The following is a 19,492-nucleotide window of genomic DNA, read 5'->3' as shown; positions in this document are numbered from 1 at the left end:
AACTCTGACATTTCAAAATCATCAAACGAATTAAAAGGGTTTTCAACTAGGCTAGCCAATTTTTTATAGTAGCTTTATCAAGTGATTAAATGAGATGAGTTTTGCAGTTTGGGGGAGCCTATTAAAAAACCTAACACAGTTGGCTTTAAAGGATTTACCTGTTTTGGCCAACCTGGGGTAAATCCAGCTTAGCCTTGCCTCTAGTGTCATGTGCATGAAAGTGGTCTCTGGTGGTGAAATCTGAAAGATGTAGTTTTGTTTGGTAGATGTAAAGGTTTATTACTGTCATGATATTCAGTCTGATAAACAATGGTTTACAGTGTTCCACTTCATCAACTCTACACATAGTTCTCAAGATTTTCTTGATAGGTTGGTAGATTTTCTACTGCTAGGTTATGTAAAATTACTTTTAGATCACAACTGTACTGTTTTTTCCGTCGCTCTTAAAGAAAAATGTTTTATTTTACTTTGTTTGTATAATAGATTTCATGTTCAAGTTAAATTTGCCATGTTTGACGGATGGAACTGTTTAAGTTACATCTGCGATGTTTGACAGAATAGATAAGTTAGAACTAGGTATACAAAGTGCACTCTGTTGGATAAGCTTTTAAGATACAACAAACCGGAAAAGTCAAGGCTGTTCTAACTTAATTATTAAATTACCTCCCCATTTTTAGCTCAACATATTTACCTCAACATATCAAGTTTCCAATGTAAGCCTACCTATATTATTCTTCCGACATTAAAAAATCATATGGCAATTATGCATCTACATATCTTATTGATCTTTTACAAGAAATATTACTTACCATACATATTACTAAAAGGCTCGTGTTAAAGTACCTCTCAGATAGGGGGGAATGACAATGAAACAACGGCTCAGTGCCCTGACTACATTCATCTTGCCCATTCTCGTCAAGAACGACGCCAGATAGACTGGGGGGGGGGGGGGGGATTAGACTGGGCTGTGAAATTTGTGCATGTAAAGTTCTTGATATTATACGAATACCTAATGAATAAAGATGTGGTAGAAAATAGTATTCTCAGCAATGTAGTAAAGAAAAGCCTACTAGCCTATGAGGTATTTATTGGATACGTGTACCTTCACATGAATTTTTAATCTTAATCATTTATCATTTAAATGAGCTACTCAGCTTATTTTACAATACTTATTAACCATCAGTTCGCCCCAAACGCAAATTCCGAACATCAAAATTAAACAGTGAATTCTGTTTACTTAGTTGAGATTTCAAAATAAATAAATAAAGATAGGCTACTAAATAATGGAATGTTTACAATGAATTACCTAAAAACAGAAATAAGAAAATCAGTCATTCAATTTCTAAAATTGGCCAGGGGGTAAAATTCCGGGGGGTAAAAATCCTGGGGTAAAATTCCGGGGGTAAAAATCCGGGGGTAAAAATCTGGCCCGTACATCTTCAGTTGTCTAAACGCTAGTTATATGGACAGGGGGTAAAATTTAATCACGCTCTGGCTATTTTCATTAGACTTCCAAATCCGCGGGGGTAAAATTCCGGCCGCGAACAAACTTTTGGCCACTCAGGTTACTACGTCATAGTGACGTCAGCTTTGCCCAGGGGGATAAAATTTTGACTATTACCAAGGTTTGTTATTCTGTACCTACCTGAGTATTTTTGTGTCGTGATGAAAAGTATCGTTTATAACTCGTACCAAAAGTGATTTTCTGGCACTTGATCCATTATTCCAGTCCTCGGCTTTGCCTCGGATGTTAAAATAACTCTTGTGAAAATTGCTGTTCCTGTGTTTGGCTTTGCATCACACATAAAACTTGAGTGCACGCTGAAAAATAGGCCACATTCAGTACTAGTAATGAAATATACTACTGTAATTTATTAATATTATTAATTTATAACTATGTATAGGCCTATTATATTTGGTGTGTAATATTACATTGTATATTTCTAGGGTTGTTGGAAGATGGAATCTGTTTTGTGTGGCTCTATACTTCCCATTTGGTTTGATAGTAGCCCTTATTCGAGTATTTATATCTCTCCAAGCACTATTGTTAGCCCACCTGTTGCTGATTCCAGAATTGTCAACAATAAGAAGGTAAATAGTGTTTTAAAATACTTTAACAATATGACGAAGTAATACTTTTAATTGAAATATTTGGCAACCATGAAGGTGAGGTAGGTATTTTAAGCCAAGTTTGAACGGAGTTGTGTGTGTGTAGGATCAGTGATACGATCTTGTAGTCGTATTGTTATTAACTAAGACTGACATGTTCCTTAGACATGTTTTTATAGTGAAATCCAAACCACATTTTGCCTAGTTATTTACAAATTGATCTAATTATCAGGATAGTAGGCCTACTGCTGATAGTTAAAATTCTGTTTTTATGAGCTACTAGCAGAGTACCCGTCCTTCGTACGGGATTGGCATATGAGTATAAAATGCTTATTGCAGTTATACTCAAAGCTTCGCGTTTGTAATGGGGGAGGACACAGTTTTAAAAATTTACTTCTTTAAATTTACGGTATACTATTATAGTATTACACATCTACCATAGCCATATTCTTCTCCCACTAAACAATAAAGAAAAATAAATAATTAAAAATTCGCAAAATATCACAAATTTTTTATGAATTAAAAACATAAACATAACTGTATACAATCCTAATTTGACAGTTCTTATTGTGTATCACAGTTTTTTGTTGCTGTTTAGTTCAAATTAGCTGTTTACATAAATGCAGAAAAATAATAGTGCTGCACCCTGTTGGTAAATCTTATAACTTTTTAATTCTTTTGCATATCATAGAACCAACTTTTTTAGTTGAAACAGCTGACTAAATTCTTTAATTCCCTTTAAATATGAATACTCAGGGTTAACATGGGGAACTACAGAGCCACTGGGGCGGAGCCCGAAAGGATTTTTGAGATAAGAATATGCCTATATGTTAATCGGGAATATGAGCTATCATCATGCCAAATTTCAGCCCATTCCGTCCATTAGTTAATGCGTCATTGAACTTCAAACAAACACACACACAAACTTTCACATTTATAATATTAAGATGATCAAAGTGTACTGATAAGCATATAAACACTTTAGGTAGTACAAAAAACATATAAGGACTAAGTTACTTGATTATTCATTAGGATTAAGTAGGTACCTTAATACTTTTTTATGAAATGGCGACAATGTACTTAAGGCACAAAAATGTTAAACGTTATCAATGATCTGACAGATGTTTTCTCCCTTTAGCTTGTCAACAACCCTTATCATGGCACATGGGAAAGTTTAAGCTTTGAGAGAAACTTTGATAACTAATAAAATCACTAAAGTTGCAATAATTTTTTAACCAAATTAAAAATATTATTTTTTACAACAATGGGAGTTGTACCATTACATTAAGAATTAAAAGGACTACAACGGTACACAATTTTAATCAAAATCGGCCCAGCCGTAATGTTGTTTTCTCAAATAAAATAGTTTGTTCAAAAGTAAAACAAATTATAGCCTACTTCTTTAACCATGATCCACTGTGTACCAGTTTCCTGCTGTTTCAGATATGTGCTTCGTGTGATGGGACTAGTGTTGGGTATTTTTGTTTTGGAAGAAAATCCACCAGCAAGAGATAAGAATACTAGATTGTTGGTAGCAAATCATATCTCCATCGTTGATCATATTCCAATCCATTTAGTCACTGGTTGTTTTTCGGTAAGAGATAATAATAGATAGAGTTAAATAGAGTTAAAAGTAAAATAATAAAAATGTATACCAAAAACAAAAATATAATATAGATTTTACTTAATTCCCAGTAGATAAACAATGTCTTTGTTTTTCCAATGGGTGTATAAATATGTTTTTAGGCGTACCTACCACCATGTGAGCATGCGACATACAATTGTCTGTGTGAAAAGCATGCATTGTCTAAATTTAAATTTAACTGGATTTAAGTCAGGGATTGTGCCTTATGCCTTATAGTGGTGATTGCAAAAGCAAGACGAAAAAGAAATTGTAGTCGCTTGAATTCAAAGGGTAATTCGGATGAAATTTGGTATTATTGGGAGTAACACTACTTCTCCTTTAAACTTACCACTGATGATTGTTGCTTCGATCAAGTTTTGTGTCATTTTTTAAATCGTAAGTCTGGTTCCGTTGCATAGTTTGGGTGGATTTAAGTATTATTGGAGTTCCTTCTTTTAATGACAGTAATGAGGTGGGTTAATGACAAATCGGTAGGCATTTGAATATCTGAGATAGTTATTATTATAAACTTAATAATTTATTATGGATTGCGTGGGTATAGAACAAAAGGTAATTGCCATCCCTTTTATACTTTGATAAAGGTTTTTACTCTTTATGTTTACATATTTAATAGTGGAGAATTTAAATATTGTTGAGTGTACAGGTGTGCTGCGATTGTGGTTTAATATATTTGGTGTTATCCAAAAGTAAAATAGTTTTTTGTGCTGCATTATGTACTGTAGGAAAAGTGTGGCACTATTTCAAATCATGACTAATACAGAATGTTGTGATAATTTGAACGTTCAAAACAGTTGGTGAAAGTAAACATCTGCTTTTAAATTATATTTATTTTTAAACATTGTAAGTGGTGTTTACACTGTAGTGGGGCCACGGCTAAAGTCAGGCGTGTAGATGAGAAATTTTCTCACTTTCTTGAGAGGCGTGGCCACGCCTCGTGTAAACAGTGGAGACGTGGGAGCAACAGGCGTGGCGACCCAATACGCCTGTTCCCCACGCCCTTTAGAACTAATCAAAACGTGTTTGGTTGCTACGCCAGTTGGAGGCTTGGCTAGATGTGGTCAGGAGTTATTGTCTTCCGTCTCGTCGTTGTGTGTACGGTACTACGAGTTTTAATAACTATTGTTCTTTAATGTCAGTGGTTGTCGTCTTAGTTTTTAAGTATGGTACCATGGCTAAAACAAAAAATCTATAACATTGACACAAGTCGAATCAATTTAAAAGGTGAAAACAAAGCAATCTTTGAAATTAACGGAAGGTCAAACAATTCGAATGCTTGAACTGTATCAAAGTGAACCTTGTTTATTTTATATAAATACTAGCTGTACCCGCGGGCTTTGCCCCGTTTAACTTCACAAGTGAGCTCGTTCGCATGGCTCAATCACGTACTGGTTGAAGTTCGTTCGCTACGCTCACTCACCTTTAGGTTGGAGCTCGTTCGCTCCGCTCACTTGCCTTCAGGTTAGCTCGTTCGCTACGCTAACTCACTTCCAGGTAGAAGTTCGTTCGCTACGCTCACTCACCTTTAAGTTGCAAATTGGCTGTAGTCGTAAATTAAAAAAAATAATAGTGCTGCACCCTGTTGGTAATCCTTGTAACTTTAATGCTATTGAACATCATAGAACAGAATCAACTTGTTTAATTGAAACAGCTGTTAAGAAATTCCTTTTAAATATGAAAAATCATAAGGTTAACATGGGAAACTCCAGAGCCACTGGGGCGGAGCCCGAAAGCCCAATCACAATCATAACTACTTAGTTTTCCTATTTAATGCCCAAAGAATCGGTGTACCGAATTTCAGCCTCCTAGGTAAATGGGAAGTGGGAGAATTAGTGATGAGTGAGTGAGTGAGTGAGTCAGTCAGTGAGGGCTTTGCCTTTTATATATTTAGATTGAAAGCTACAGCTTGGTTACTTTCTTTTAATAACACTTAAATAGCGTGCTATTTCTTAAGCTAAAATAACACTCACTGTAGCACAACCTTCAATAATTAATCTGTTAGCACAATCCATAACGCACCCGTAAAAAAAAAAACACGCCTTTAATGAATACGCTTTGGGACGGTACCGTGGCGACAAGAAATTTGCGTACGGCCCTGTTATGTACGTGGTAATACGGCAGTGTAAACACCGCTACAGTTCCAAGAGTTAAAAACTGTAACTGGCCACCAACCTCTTAAAAAAAAACTTATTTATTTTATACTAAGCTATTAAATTTACTAAAAAACACACTTAAGGTTTGTGTAGCAGCAAACCTAGGTACTCGTCAAACCTAATGTTATTTAAATAGATTTAATTGAAAATTAATTCAGGTAGATGGAAATTTGCTTAGTCGGCAGGTTTGCTGCGGCGGGGGTGCTATGTTATTATATAGGCCTATAGAAAAATTACGTTGAAAATATATGTACCATACACATAATAGAAAAAACTGTAGTTTTTTACTAAGCTACAAAACTATTCAGACCCTAAAAGTCTCTTTTGTATATAATATGAATGTAAATGTAAATTATATATTATTTAAATGTAAATTGTTGCCATTGGGGGGATTGCCAAAAATTGCAGCTAAACAAATTATTTTCAGTAATATATTTGGTGCTAACTATAGAGCTTTTGGGTAAAAATTTAATAGGCTGAGATGGATGTTAATTTTCAAAATAACGATATAGTGGGCTTAGCGAGCAACCTTGAGTTCGGTAGCAAAAGGGCAGACATTGAAGGTGTAGAGGTGATTGTGAATAGTAAGCAGGCCCGGACTGGCTAGGTCCGCAGGTCCGCGATCGCGGAGGGCCCCTCCTTTTCGCTTAAAAATTACAATAAAATATTGTTGCTTGTTATCAGTTATCATATGTTTTTAGTAATGTTTTGTTTACATTTTCCAAACTAGAGAACTGTGTTTAACAACTTTTTGTATCTTGCTGTTTATATAAAAGCATACAAACCTACTGTGGCCTATTGTTAGTTGATGCGTTGTTGTAGTGTAATAAATCGTCTGTGCGGTGACTTGTGTTGTGGTAAGCAGACAACGCCAAAGTGATGCTCTATCATATCAGCTGATAACTCAGCATAAAGACAGCGCAAAAAGAAAGGAAAAGAAGAAAAAGACACTGGAATCTGTAGAAATGTGTCGGTTTTCGATGGCACCGATTCTGGAACATTAGTATGCGCATCGAGCATGTGGTTCGCTTGTGTGGTGGCCAAAGATGGAATCTGCTGCAGCTGCCAAAGCTTTAGCAGGAGTTCAAAGGCTTGCTCTTATAATGATAACTGGGGCAGTAAGTAGCTGCCCTGGAGCAGCTCTAGATTGTCTGCTTGATATGTTACCTATTGACATTTTCATCAAGGTGGTAGCAAGAAAAACAGCCCTACGCCTTAGATGCGAAAACTTATGGGTGACCACAGGAAACAATAAAGGGCACTCCGAAATTGTTCAGGTGGTACACAATGATGAGTTGGACCTACCTTCAGATCACATGTCCAAAAAATACTCCTTTGGAAAGCCTTTCAAAGTACTAATACCAGACAGGGAAGATTGGTCTGGCGCGAAAGGGCCCATCCCCACAGGTGATTTAGAATGCTACACTGATGGTTCTAAGGTCAAAGATGGGGGCACTGAAGCAGGTGTGTACTGCATAAACGAAGGCACTGGTATTTATCTTCCTATGGGGGTGTACCCAACTGTTTTCCAAGCGGAGGTCACTGCCATCTTGGTTTGTGCTCGAGAACATCTTAATAAAGAGATCAGAGACAAAACAATCAATATCTATACTGATAGTCAAGCAACCTTAAAAGCACTAAACTCTTATGAATTCAACTCTAGGCTCGTGTGGGACTGCCTTGCTTCTGTGTCTGAGTTGGGTAGGATTAATGATCTTACGCTCTGCTGGGTGCCAGGACACTCAGGCATAAAAGGTAATGAAGCTGCAGACAGATTGGCAAACACTGACTCTGCGACAACCATGATAGGCTCACAACCCTTTTGTGGCATTTCACCAAACAGTGCATGTTCTTCGATTGCGTCATGGGCCAAAGAAAAGCATCGTAAACGCTGGGTCGACACTCCCCTTCTTAGGGTCAGCAAGCTTATTCTGTTTAGGCCTTCTAAAAAGGTTGCCTCCGACCTTTTGAGACTAGATAGACGAAGAATCAAATTAACTGTAGAACTGATAACTGGTAATGGGCGATTCAGGAAACATTTACAACGGATGGGCTTATGTGATGGTGAACCGATCTGTAGGCAGTAGGCACTGTGATAGGTCAGAAGAGACAGCCGATCACTTACTCTTTGACTGTAACGAGCTCTCTGATGCTAGAATGACAACTCTTGGTAATCTGGCTAGAGGAAGATATCTTCCTAAGGATGAACTTATCGGGAAGTTACAGGCATTCATTGGACGCCTTAACTTGTAAGGTCAACAAGAAAACAATTGTCTGGGGTGCGCAATAATTTAATTTCGGATGAAGTGCTTTAAGGTCTTGATCTGCCCCTGTTAGATAAGATAAGATGCGTATCGAGCATGGTGGAAGGAAAAAACATAGGTATGCTTTTCCCGTCATGCACATCGAGAATAATTGATCGTCAAGAGTCAATGCCACTACCGATACCTATAAGTGGATAGGAATAATTAGAATGCGAAAATCAGTTGACAAAATTCAACCATAGAATTTCGATTTTTGTTTTTTAACACTACCGCATCTAAAAAGCAGTAACATAAAGGTCAGCTACGTATATGCTTGCGTTAACACACAAAACATAGCTAGCACATAAATCCAACTGCTAAAATTTCTAACACAAGAAAATTCAGAGAGTACAGCTAGTATTGCACAATGGATAATTCAATGTCAGTCAACCAGCTACTGCATCGTCTTGCCTACATGAAAATATTGTGATATTAAGGCATTATGCCCTTAGGATGCCCTTATTATTATGCCCTTATTCCTTTAGGAAAGAAATGTCTACTGTAAATTCATGTTTTTATAAGAACATAGTAGCTTTGACTATTTATACAACTAGACTTGGTTATTACTGGTAAATACAAACCATAGACTAACCAACAAAGGTGGGATTCTTGACTTTCTTTTAAATGTTGAAGATCTTTTTTCGTGTCTAGTTCATGATGGTGGCACTGATTACTAGTGTCGACAAAATTTTGTTCCTATTATTTTAGGGTTAATTTTGTGATTTGTGATTTACCATTCAGTTAAATAACTAGGGGACGAGTTATCGTTTATGATCACATCATTTTATTTGGTTAGTTGAGTTTTTAAATACAAAATTGTCCTCTCCTCAGCTGATCCAAGGATGAGAAATCTAGGGAGCATGTTTAGCCTATCTAATTATATATCAATGGTTTATCTATGATACAACCTAATATTCTTGCGTTACACGATTTTTGGCCTATGTGTGTAATCGTTTATGATTAAATTTTCACCTCGTAGACAGTGCTTATTAATTGTAAATGTGTGTTTAATTTTTGTGAATATTCCATGTGTTATGACTGATGTTATGTGTATTTATAGTTCAATATTTTTGCTTGTGTTAAGTAGGCCTACTAATTAATACAGTCTTTGTCTTGTTAGTATTATTTTTCAAATACCTCAAATCTTTTTGTGATTATTACTTCCACACAATCAATGTTGACACAATTTATTAACATTGATGTGAATAATACTACACTTTAATTTGAGTTCTGTTATAAGTTAACACTTATTGACACTTCTACAGTGTGTGTATTGTATTGCTGTAACCTAACAATAATTGTAAACATTTTCTTTTAATGAAAAATAAATTAGATTTTAATTATAAATAATAGGCCAAGTAAATACCCTAATATTTTATAAATACCTAGCTAAATTTCTTCGTCCTTATAAAAAATACCAAAATAATGTGAAAAAACTCGTTTACAAAGACCTAATAAAAATAATCCCCCGGTAGAGGGCCACATCACAGCATGTAGCTGAGGGCCCCAAATTGTCCCAACCCGGGCCTAACAGTAAGTAAGTAAGTCATGCGTGCATGTCTGTCCACCACAGCCAGTTACTGAGGCTCGACGGAGACAAGAGTCCCCTCAAACTCAATAATACTCGTACCATTTTGTGGATTATAAAGCCAGATTAGAGCGTATCAACCTATCACAGAAGCTTCTATTAACGAAGTGTCCACTTCTTATTGAGGTGTTTAATCTCTAATGGTATTTTCCCATTTTTATGTTTGAAAATCGCTACTCTTTTGATGACATTTAGTCTGCAAAATTTTAATACTAGGCTGTAAAGGATATCTTTTTTTCCTCTTATTCTCTTAGTCAAATTCTTTAAAAATGTATTCTCTTGGTTGCTAGTAACATCTTATCAACCTGAAACCTTAACTTTTATCAGTGGAAAGTATTCCAAAGATTACTTTGGCTGTAGGTCTACATTTGTTATTAATGAATGTATATGTTTGTTTGTATCTAGCCAAGCCAGTGGGAGGTGTGGCCATTGTGTCTGAAAGTGTTTGAGGGTTCCCCAGACAAGCATACATTAGCATCCAACCTTAAACTTCACCTGCAGCAGACTACCAAAGTACCTTTATTGTTGCTCCCTGAGGAGACAACTACCAGTGGCAGTTGTGCTTTGCTGAGGTACAACACCATAACAAATATATTTAACAGATGTCTGTCACTTGGAATTTATTGTTTGCAGTTGCATATTTGAGAATTTAAAAGTATAGTATTAAAATTTTAATTTTGTTTTTTGTAGTATAAAGTACATACAATACAAGATTTGGTATTGTGATTTGGGGTAATGGAGTAGGTATTGGTAAGGTGTTAGTGATACAGAAAAAAGTCAATTAGAATTGTTACCGGTGCCAAAAGATTAGACCATTGTAAATCTCTGTTCATAGAATCTAGTATATTAACTGTTGTAAATCTGTATATTTATTAAGTCTCCATTTTTGTGAAAAAGAACTCAAACAAACATGTTTTAAGAGGAAATGTCCATAGCCACTTAACTAGGAATAGAAATTTTATTGATGTAAGTAGAGTAAGACTGTCAAGATCTCAAAACTATCATACCCACAAAATATTTAACATGTTTCCAGTTAATTTTCGTGCATTGCCCTTAAAAGAATTAAAAAAAAAAAAAACTGCTCTATTGGTGTAAAGCCAATCCTATGTACAAATTAAGTGATTTCTTCAATTTACAATTTGTAAACAAAGATTTAAATTTTATAGTTGTTTATAAATAATGTTTCTATTGTTTAGATTGACGATGTCTATTGTAATTCTTGTGAATTAATTAATGACTAATAAACTTGTCTATTGTCTATTCATATTCAGACCTTTTGGTAGCAGATAAGCTGATTTACTTAATAAATATTTACACATTGTGTTATCACCTTAGGAGCTACAGTAGAACCTTTTATATCTGATCATTTCAAAACCAAGCCATGGTCAGAACGGCCAAAAGGTCGGATATCAGAAGGAGCATAACTTGCAGTCTGTGCAACATCGGTAATCGCCTAGCTCGACCCCAATAACCTTGAGCATGTATTGTAGTCTCAGTGACGCCAGGTATCGTCTCCCATGACCGCGGCAACACTCGTGAGCATAACTTGCAGTCTACCCGACATTGGTAATCGACAATCGTCTCCCACAACGGCAGCAACACCCCTTGTCTTGCAGTGTCCACGATATCAGAAATTGTATCCCGCGACAGTAGTAACACCCGTGAGCATGTATTGCAGTCTCGTCAACACCAGTAATCGTCTCCCGCAACGGCGGCCACACTGGTGAACATGTCTTGCAGTCTCCACGACAGCAGTAATAGTCTCCCGAAACCACGGTAACACCTGGGATCTACGACAGTGGTGATCGTCTGCCACGATTACAGCTACATCCGTGATCGGGGTTTCGGTTAATTGAATGCAATCAGCGTAATCGCACGAGACAGGAAGCTTGTGGATGGTCGGATATCCGGAGGAGTCGGTTATGCCAAGGTCGGATATGAGAGGTTCTACTGTACAGTTTATTACATCGGAGTAATTCACTTAATCCTTTGGTTACTTAGATTCAAAATATTCATAAAAGCGTCACATTTAAAGGTTCCTGATGCCTTTGTGGAGGTAAAACCAAACTAATGAAATTTTTAGATTACTAGATCAATTCAGTAAAATTATTTCATAATGTCCTTATCACAATTGTAACTATCTTGACATTGTTGTAGGTTCTCACCTCTGTGTGCCAATGTAGCTGCATCAGTACAGCCTGTATGTCTCAAGGCATGGCGACCCTTCCACATCACCACCACTACCTTAGCAGCTTCTTTTTCTACTGATCTATTCTGGTTTCTTTTTTCACCTGTTACGGTCTTTAGAATCAGGTCTGTAATAACAAATTCATCATGTTTAATCAATTTTTGTTAAAAAGTATGTAGTAAATAAAAGCGATACGTTACAATTCAGATTAACCAAATGAACATGTTGTATTTTTTTACAAATAAAATAGTTACATTTAGTTTATTCATAGGTGAATTTTACATGAGATCTTTAGGTATGTTTCCTGTTAGGTAGGCCTACTCTGGAAGTTAAATTAAGGAATTTTGTTAATTTTTTTTTTTGTTTGGGGATTAATTTATTCCAGACCTAATTTTGAGATGGAAATATTGCATGATCATCAACCTCATAAGATATCTGCATAAGGTAAAGTGCTATGAGATAATTGATATTGAGTCCATAGGGGTGTTGAGATTATTATCACAATGATTCAATTCGTCGCTAAATCAAAATGCTAGAGTTGTCACATTTTAACTGTTAAAAATGTACACATAATTTAAGTAATCAAATTTACAATGTTTGATTTGTATAAGCCAATCAATCTAATCATTATAACTAAAACATCCTTGGAATATATTCAAAATTTACCTTTTTCAGGTATTTGCCAGTAATTCATCGCCTAGAGAATGAGACTGATGAAGAAATGGCAGACAGAATTGCTCTAGCCGTAGCCAAGGATTTGGGAATTGTCACAACTAAGTTTTCTGCCAAAGACAAGGTCGGTATTATTCTTTATGTAGTTATTAAACTGTTAAACAATAGTTCACTTAAGTGTATATTTAAGTTTGTTGCAGGAACTAAGGGGAGCCTACCAGTAGACCGACAAGATACTTGGTCGTCTGGCCACTAGACCGTCTTTTTTAATTAAATAGATAAATACTGAAAACCAGTACGTCGACAAGTTATTTCATCGTCATTCCAGTTGACCGGCCTGTAAAACTAAATTATTATATACGAGAAACCAACTTGTCGTCAATCGACCCGACCGACTTACCACTTGCTCGTCTTTTAGGTGGGGATAGGGGGCAGAGTAGGAGGAGCTAAACGGGGATTACCCAGGAGTTTGAGGCGCTTCTCATGGTTGAACCACCTCGCTCGAGGCTAGAAGCCAGTATTGCCAACTGAAAGTACTATAGCTCCGTCGAACACTACACACGCGGCGTGTTTATTGTACAGTCTGGCGTTTCGTTGACGTTGGCGCGCAATTCTAATAGATAGTTTCGTCGTTTCTATAGCAACCGTGCCGTGACCTTGTCCTTGGTCTCGCGCATTCCTCTGCCTTTGTATTATTTAATCTGCATCGAAAGATAAGACTCGCTTATATGCATTGACTATTGAGTCAAATAACAATTTCATTCGGGGTTTTTGATCGTTTGTGAAGAAGGCAGATGACCTTCCCTAAAAATACTAGATAAACTCTAGTGAAAATAATCGTACCTTTCACGTATTCTGGACACATTGAAAAATATAGGCCTACTGTTATTTAGTTGTGTGTAAACGCTGATATTAAAAACCACAACAAATAGTGCACAAATGTTGATTTGTAAATTCATTTAACGATTTCAAAAAGTGTTATGCTGTAAAACACGGATTTTCAACCAACAAAACAATGCAAAAATTTCCATTCAAACCAAATAAATACAACCATCTCTATAAATAAAATAAAATTATAAATTAAATAATAATAAGATAAAATATCTCTATAAAAATATCACATTTATTCCCTACTAGCTGTGTGCCCGTTCTACGCACGGGGATCTTATAGTAGTCAGTTGAAACCTTCTTATATTAAGATTAAGAACAGCAATTAGTTTGCATATCTGCAGATATGCTGGCAAAACTATTATATATAAACCTTCGCAAATACAGTATCTGACAGTTCAAGCCAAAATAAATGCTTCGCAATTAAATGTCACCCGGATCGTGTTGGTCCATATGTCCAATGATTAAACTTAAAAATGTTTTATAGATCCATGAAGCGTAGCCCTAAAGTAGGCCTATAATTGAAAGTTACTTTCCACAACGGTTAACTTAAACGTATTTAAAGTACTACCTCAACCTCACCATTTAACACTTTACTCCGGTTGACATTTTCAGTATCAAAGGTGCTCTTGTCCATTCCGTGAAACACTGAGAAATAAGGACATTAATGCGTTACCAACATACAACAAAACAACACAATACAACAATCCAACAAAGGCCACGAACTATTGATACATAAACAATATAAAGGCGTAAACAATTCATGATGGTTTGCCCAACAAATGTTTTACTCAAATAGGTTATCATTTTCTTAGCATACCGGGTAAGCTAAGATTTGGAATCCAGGCAGAAAAAGCAAAACTTATACAGAGTTAAGACATCACTTAAATTGAATACGGACGGCTCTAATAAATAAGGTGCAACACCAACGATATCTAATTTGTAAACTACCGGTTCTAAGGAAAAGAACCAGAACCTACGTAAGAACCTACCTAAGAATTACAGTAAATCGGACCAATTAAATACATTAATATCTAGTCCCGAGGTTATTGATCTCTTGCTTTTGGATTTTCTCGTAAAAAGTTATAGCGTAAACTTATCGGTGTCAGTTTGAAAAAGAAGCAACCTTACCCAAACAACTTTTTGTTATTTAATAGATTACGCATTCTCTAAACAATGATTAGTATATCTATTAACATTAGAAGGAAATGTGACGAAAATCACACAATGTTGGGGGTTTGGTCATTTGTAATTTTATTTTTTAAGTAGGTAGGCCATGTATTCTATGGAAAAGTACCGGTATCAAGGATCGTCGTCAAAAAGGTTGTTATGAATAAATATGTAGGCTTACGTACCCAAGATATGAGCTATGGGCCTATTGGCTGTATGGTCCAGCGATTGCATCACACGGTGAGTAGAAACAGAAAGTGACACATTGGAAAAGCGAGTTTAGCACTTCCTCTGTTAAACCTCTGTTACAATCACCCACTGCAGTTGTGATTTTTTACTTTACACTTTACACAATCGCCATTGAAGCGCCGTCAATGAGTGGAAACCTTTTTTGTAAGCTATTGGCGACGATCATTTCAGTGTCACAGCCCTATACAACACTGATTCAAGGTCTTCTTCTTTCTGGTTGTCAAAACTCAAGAAACATTTTATACTCAAAGAATTTCTGGTTCCGATTTGGACGATGTCTAGTTATTTAATTTCATTTACGGTTACACTATTAGACTATATTATTGCACTTGCGATTAATTAAATCCGTTCTGTAAGAAAAACGTTTTTAATCTCACTTGGTTGGGATTTGCTTTCAAAACGTGATTCGAAATAGTTGCGGTATTTGTAAACAACATTTGTAAACATGTCATTGACAGCTAGAAAAAATAATCTTGATCCGAACAGCTGTTCGTTATTTCATAGACGATTATGTGATAAAAATTGAACGAAAATTTGACAAAAATCGCACAAAACTGCAATTTTGAACGTCCGTAATTTTATTTACAAAGTAGTGAGGCTATATTTAAATCACTAAAGACACTCTCGCCAATCCAGTGAATACATTAAAATTACTTGGATCTTGATATGTACTCTGGTTTTCACGGAGAAGATTGCGTAAAATGCCATCTTGAGTGTTACAGACAAAGGGACAGACAGACAGACAGAAATTGAGATAAGACTCGTTTCTGCTTCTTTAATGTATAAAACGTAAAAATAACCTAAAAGTATATAATTCTGAGCAATGTACAGACAAAACTCTAATTTTATTTATATAGATTTAAATAGCATTAGTTTAACGAGTACCTACACATAGGTTTGCTGCAAGAGGAAGGGTAAAAAGTGTTTTTGTGAAATGTCCCTCCGTAGTTAGGTGTAAAATAAATGCATTTCCAAATATTATCAAACATATTTTCCTTTTACAGGAAATTACATCAGTTTACTTATTCTCCATAAGAATAACATGGGAATTTTAAATTACATTTTTTCATTTTTCTTTAACAATTATGGCTCTTAATAACGTTTTTAGTAAAATTTTTACTGCTATGACTATATACTAGTGCACCTGTTGCTCGAATTAGAGCAATTATTGTAAAGTATTACAGGCGATATTTCAAAACTAATAACATCCATACTTCCCGATGACTTAAAAGAGTCAGCTCAAAGATAATGTAATCAATCACTACACTCCGGTTATCGAAACTGAAAACGAACTCACTCTGAAAACGAACGCTCTTGTGTGTATCATGTGTTTACTTTGAACAGCCGTGTTAGTATGCAATTTATACAAATCTTACTAATATTATAAATTTGAAAGTTTGTGAGATTGTGTGTATGTTTGTGTGTTGCTCAATCACGCATAAACTACTAGACGGATTGGTCTGAAATTTGGCATGATGATAGCTAACATTTCCTATTAACATTAAGGCATATTCTTATCTCAAAAATCATTTCGGGCTCCGCCCCAGTGGCTCTGTAGTTCCCCATGTTAACCTTATGAGTATTCATATTTAAAGGGAATTAAAGAATTTAGTCAGCTGTTTCAACTTTACAAGTTGGTTCTATAATATGCAAGAGCATTAAAAAGTTATAAGGTTTCCCAACTGGGTGCAGCACTATTATTATTTCGTTTTTGCATATTTTTTATGACAACAGCTAATTTGAACTAAGCAGCAACAAAAAGCTGTGATACACAATAAGAACTGTCAAGTCAAAAAAGGATTGTTTACAGTTAGGTTTGATTTTTTTATTTAATGAATAATTTGAGATATTGTGCGAATGTTTTTGATAATTTATATTTTCTATTGTTTAGGTGCAGTGGTAGAACATTATGGCAATGGTAGATGTGTTATACTATATCATACCGTAAATTTTATCAAACTGTGTCCTCCCCCCATTGCAAACTCAAAGCTTAAGTATAGCTGAAATAAGCATTTTATACTTATATACGAACCCCGTACGAAGGACGGGTGCTCTGCTAGTTATTAATATGTTTAAGTAAACAAAATTCTTGCTTCATAAGAAATACATTGGGATTTAGATGGTCTGTGGGGCAAAGCCCGAGGACTTTAATTGCTGGAATTCGTGAAAGGGGGCGTCTACATAAAAAATACTTAATTTTGACACATCATTTGTAAAACTCCGTCCATTATTAACGGAGGAGTAGTGTTTCGTATAAATCGCCTTCACGTATTATATATATAAGGATATCTATTTAATTATTATAGAGACAAATTAATTTGCTTTAATCTATAGTATGTTTTTGGTTTGTAATTAATGAATGATAAGTGATTTATTAGAATTTTTTTATATGCTCTGCTATTTATTTAATATACTTCTAAACTGGTTTACACATTTCTGATTAACGATCTATTACAGTTGTATACGTCATTTATTTATACAAACAGCGATTTTATTTTATACTAGCAGAGTATCGTTCTACGTACAAACAGGAATCTTGTAGTAAGTTGAAACCTTCTGATATTCAGAACAGGAGTTTGTTTCCATATTTAGAATGCATTTTTCCAGATATGCTGGAAAAACTATTTTTGTATAGGAATACATATAAACCTTCGCAAATACAATATCTGACAGTTTCAAGCCAAAATGAATGCTTCGCAAAAAAATGTCACCCGATCGTGTTAGTCCTTATTTTATATCTAATGATAAAAATAATTGCTTTATAGATCTATGAGGCATAGCCCTAAGGTAGGCCTGTAATTGGAAGTAACTTTTCTCACTGGTTAAAAGTAGTTAAAATACTACCTCAACCTCACTACTGTACACTTTATTATTATGATTAGCATTACACATAGTATAAATAAGTCAACCCTAAGTATGTCTTTACATTTTTATCCAAATGCTGAATTTGTGACACAAAATCTGAATGTTTTATAGCTGTTATGTTAAGCAAATTATTTTATGCTAATAGCTAGTTTAGAATCTTAGCGTCGGCTGATAGACTTTAAAATAATGGAAACCTAATTTCTAATTTCTAAAAAACTAGGACCCTAAACTAAAATTATGGCTTCGACATTCCCTAGTTCTCAAAATTATCTTTCTTTCAACACAAAAATCATGAAAATCCGTCAAGTGGTTGATTCAGAATCGTGAAATAAAAAATTAAAAAAACACTGTTTCGTTTTAATATCATAGATAATTGGCAAATGGGTCCTTTCAATGATTTAATTTTTAAGGATTTAATAATTTTTGTAGGACGCATTTCTTTGAATTGCAGCTTAAATATTACCAGCAATATAATACCCAGCTGATCATAATGAAAACAAATATGTTCTTCATAAGGATAACATGGGAACTTTAAAAGCCAATGAGGCAGAGCCCAAGTGGCTTTAAAAAAAATGTAAGGTCAGTTTGCAAATCTACGCAACACGCTCTTTCTAATGAGACGTCAATAGATAAAATCGTTTAAGAAATGGCGGAGGAGTTCAACCGACAAATTTCGTGTTGGCCTATTAATTATATAGAAGACTAGCTGTAACCCGCGGGCTTTGCCCCGTTTAACTTCTTAATTTTCAAGATTATCTCGTTCGCATGGCTCAATCACGTCCTGGTTGAAGTTTGTTCGCTACGCTCACTCACCTTTAGGTTGGAGCTCAGTTTTTACAAATAGATTTCATGTAATTCTTCAATAATTTAAATGTAGTAGCTAAAAAACGTGTATTTAATTGAAGTAAATTAATATAGGCATATTTATATTCACTGTACTGTATATAAACAAATATCGATTGAGAAACAAACAATTACACGTAATAAAAAACCTCACTAGTCCGCTGCATTGTGATAGCTGGAAATCGTCGGAATAAAAACCGCCGCTACAAAATACAGAAGTTGGTATGCCTACAGCGCCCTCCGCAGCTGCGCGCGCCGCTGGCACTGCTGCTCAACACATCCCCACCTAAAAGACGAGCAAGTGGTATGTCGGCCGGGTCGATTGACGACAAGTTGGTTTCTCGTATATAATAATTTAGTTTTACAGGCCGGTCAACTGGACTGACGATGAAATAATTTGTCGACGTACTGGTTTTCAGTATTTATCTATTTAATTAAAAAAGACGGTCTAGTGGCAAAACGACCAAGTATCTTGTCGGTCAACTGGTGGCCCCCCGGAACTAAGCTGTTAGTTTGGCACTGAGGTTATTGTATGTTTAGCAAGAGTATGAGAAGCGTTACTTGGTGGAGGTGAGCAGAAGCAAGACTAGCCAACAGACGGCCAGAGTCAGCTATGAGCTGCAGCGCATGGCCTCACAGGTGGCAGAGGTGCTGCCTTATGTACCTTACGAGGCCATCATCAGAGACTTGAGTGAGTAGCATGGTAACCGCACAATAATCAGAACCTAGCGACATCATTTTCAGCCTTTTTTACAACTTGAAATTGACTTTAAAAGAGTGATTCTAGGAGTAAATATTTCTAGACTCTGGATTATGTTAATA

The 19,492-nt window shown here is 35.6% G+C and overlaps 1 protein-coding gene across 2 annotated transcripts in view; it reads left to right on the top strand.

Annotated features, from left to right (window-relative positions):
* Nucleotides 1-19,492, top strand: part of LOC128987655 (lipid droplet-regulating VLDL assembly factor AUP1-like) — a 60,103-nt gene that overhangs the window by 9,442 nt on the left and 31,169 nt on the right. For both annotated transcript variants that reach the window (XR_008490263.1, XM_054408614.1), the window contains exons 2-7: nucleotides 1,948-2,091; nucleotides 3,553-3,703; nucleotides 10,201-10,367; nucleotides 11,953-12,108; nucleotides 12,659-12,779; nucleotides 19,211-19,361. Coding sequence is in view for 1 of the 2 variants with exons in the window: in XM_054408614.1 (XP_054264589.1) it covers nucleotides 1,948-2,091; nucleotides 3,553-3,703; nucleotides 10,201-10,367; nucleotides 11,953-12,108; nucleotides 12,659-12,779; nucleotides 19,211-19,361 (890 nt within the window). In the remaining variant the exon portion in view is untranslated. The remainder of the gene's footprint in view (nucleotides 1-1,947; nucleotides 2,092-3,552; nucleotides 3,704-10,200; nucleotides 10,368-11,952; nucleotides 12,109-12,658; nucleotides 12,780-19,210; nucleotides 19,362-19,492) is intronic.

This window comes from Macrosteles quadrilineatus, unplaced genomic scaffold, assembly GCF_028750875.1.
Source record: "Macrosteles quadrilineatus isolate MER2022 unplaced genomic scaffold, UCM_ALF_1.0 Scaffold_2__2_contigs__length_208266976, whole genome shotgun sequence".
Taxonomy (NCBI): domain Eukaryota; kingdom Metazoa; phylum Arthropoda; class Insecta; order Hemiptera; family Cicadellidae; genus Macrosteles; species Macrosteles quadrilineatus.
The sequence above is the reverse complement of the archived record's forward strand: the minus strand, read 5'-3'. Positions and strand labels throughout refer to the sequence as shown.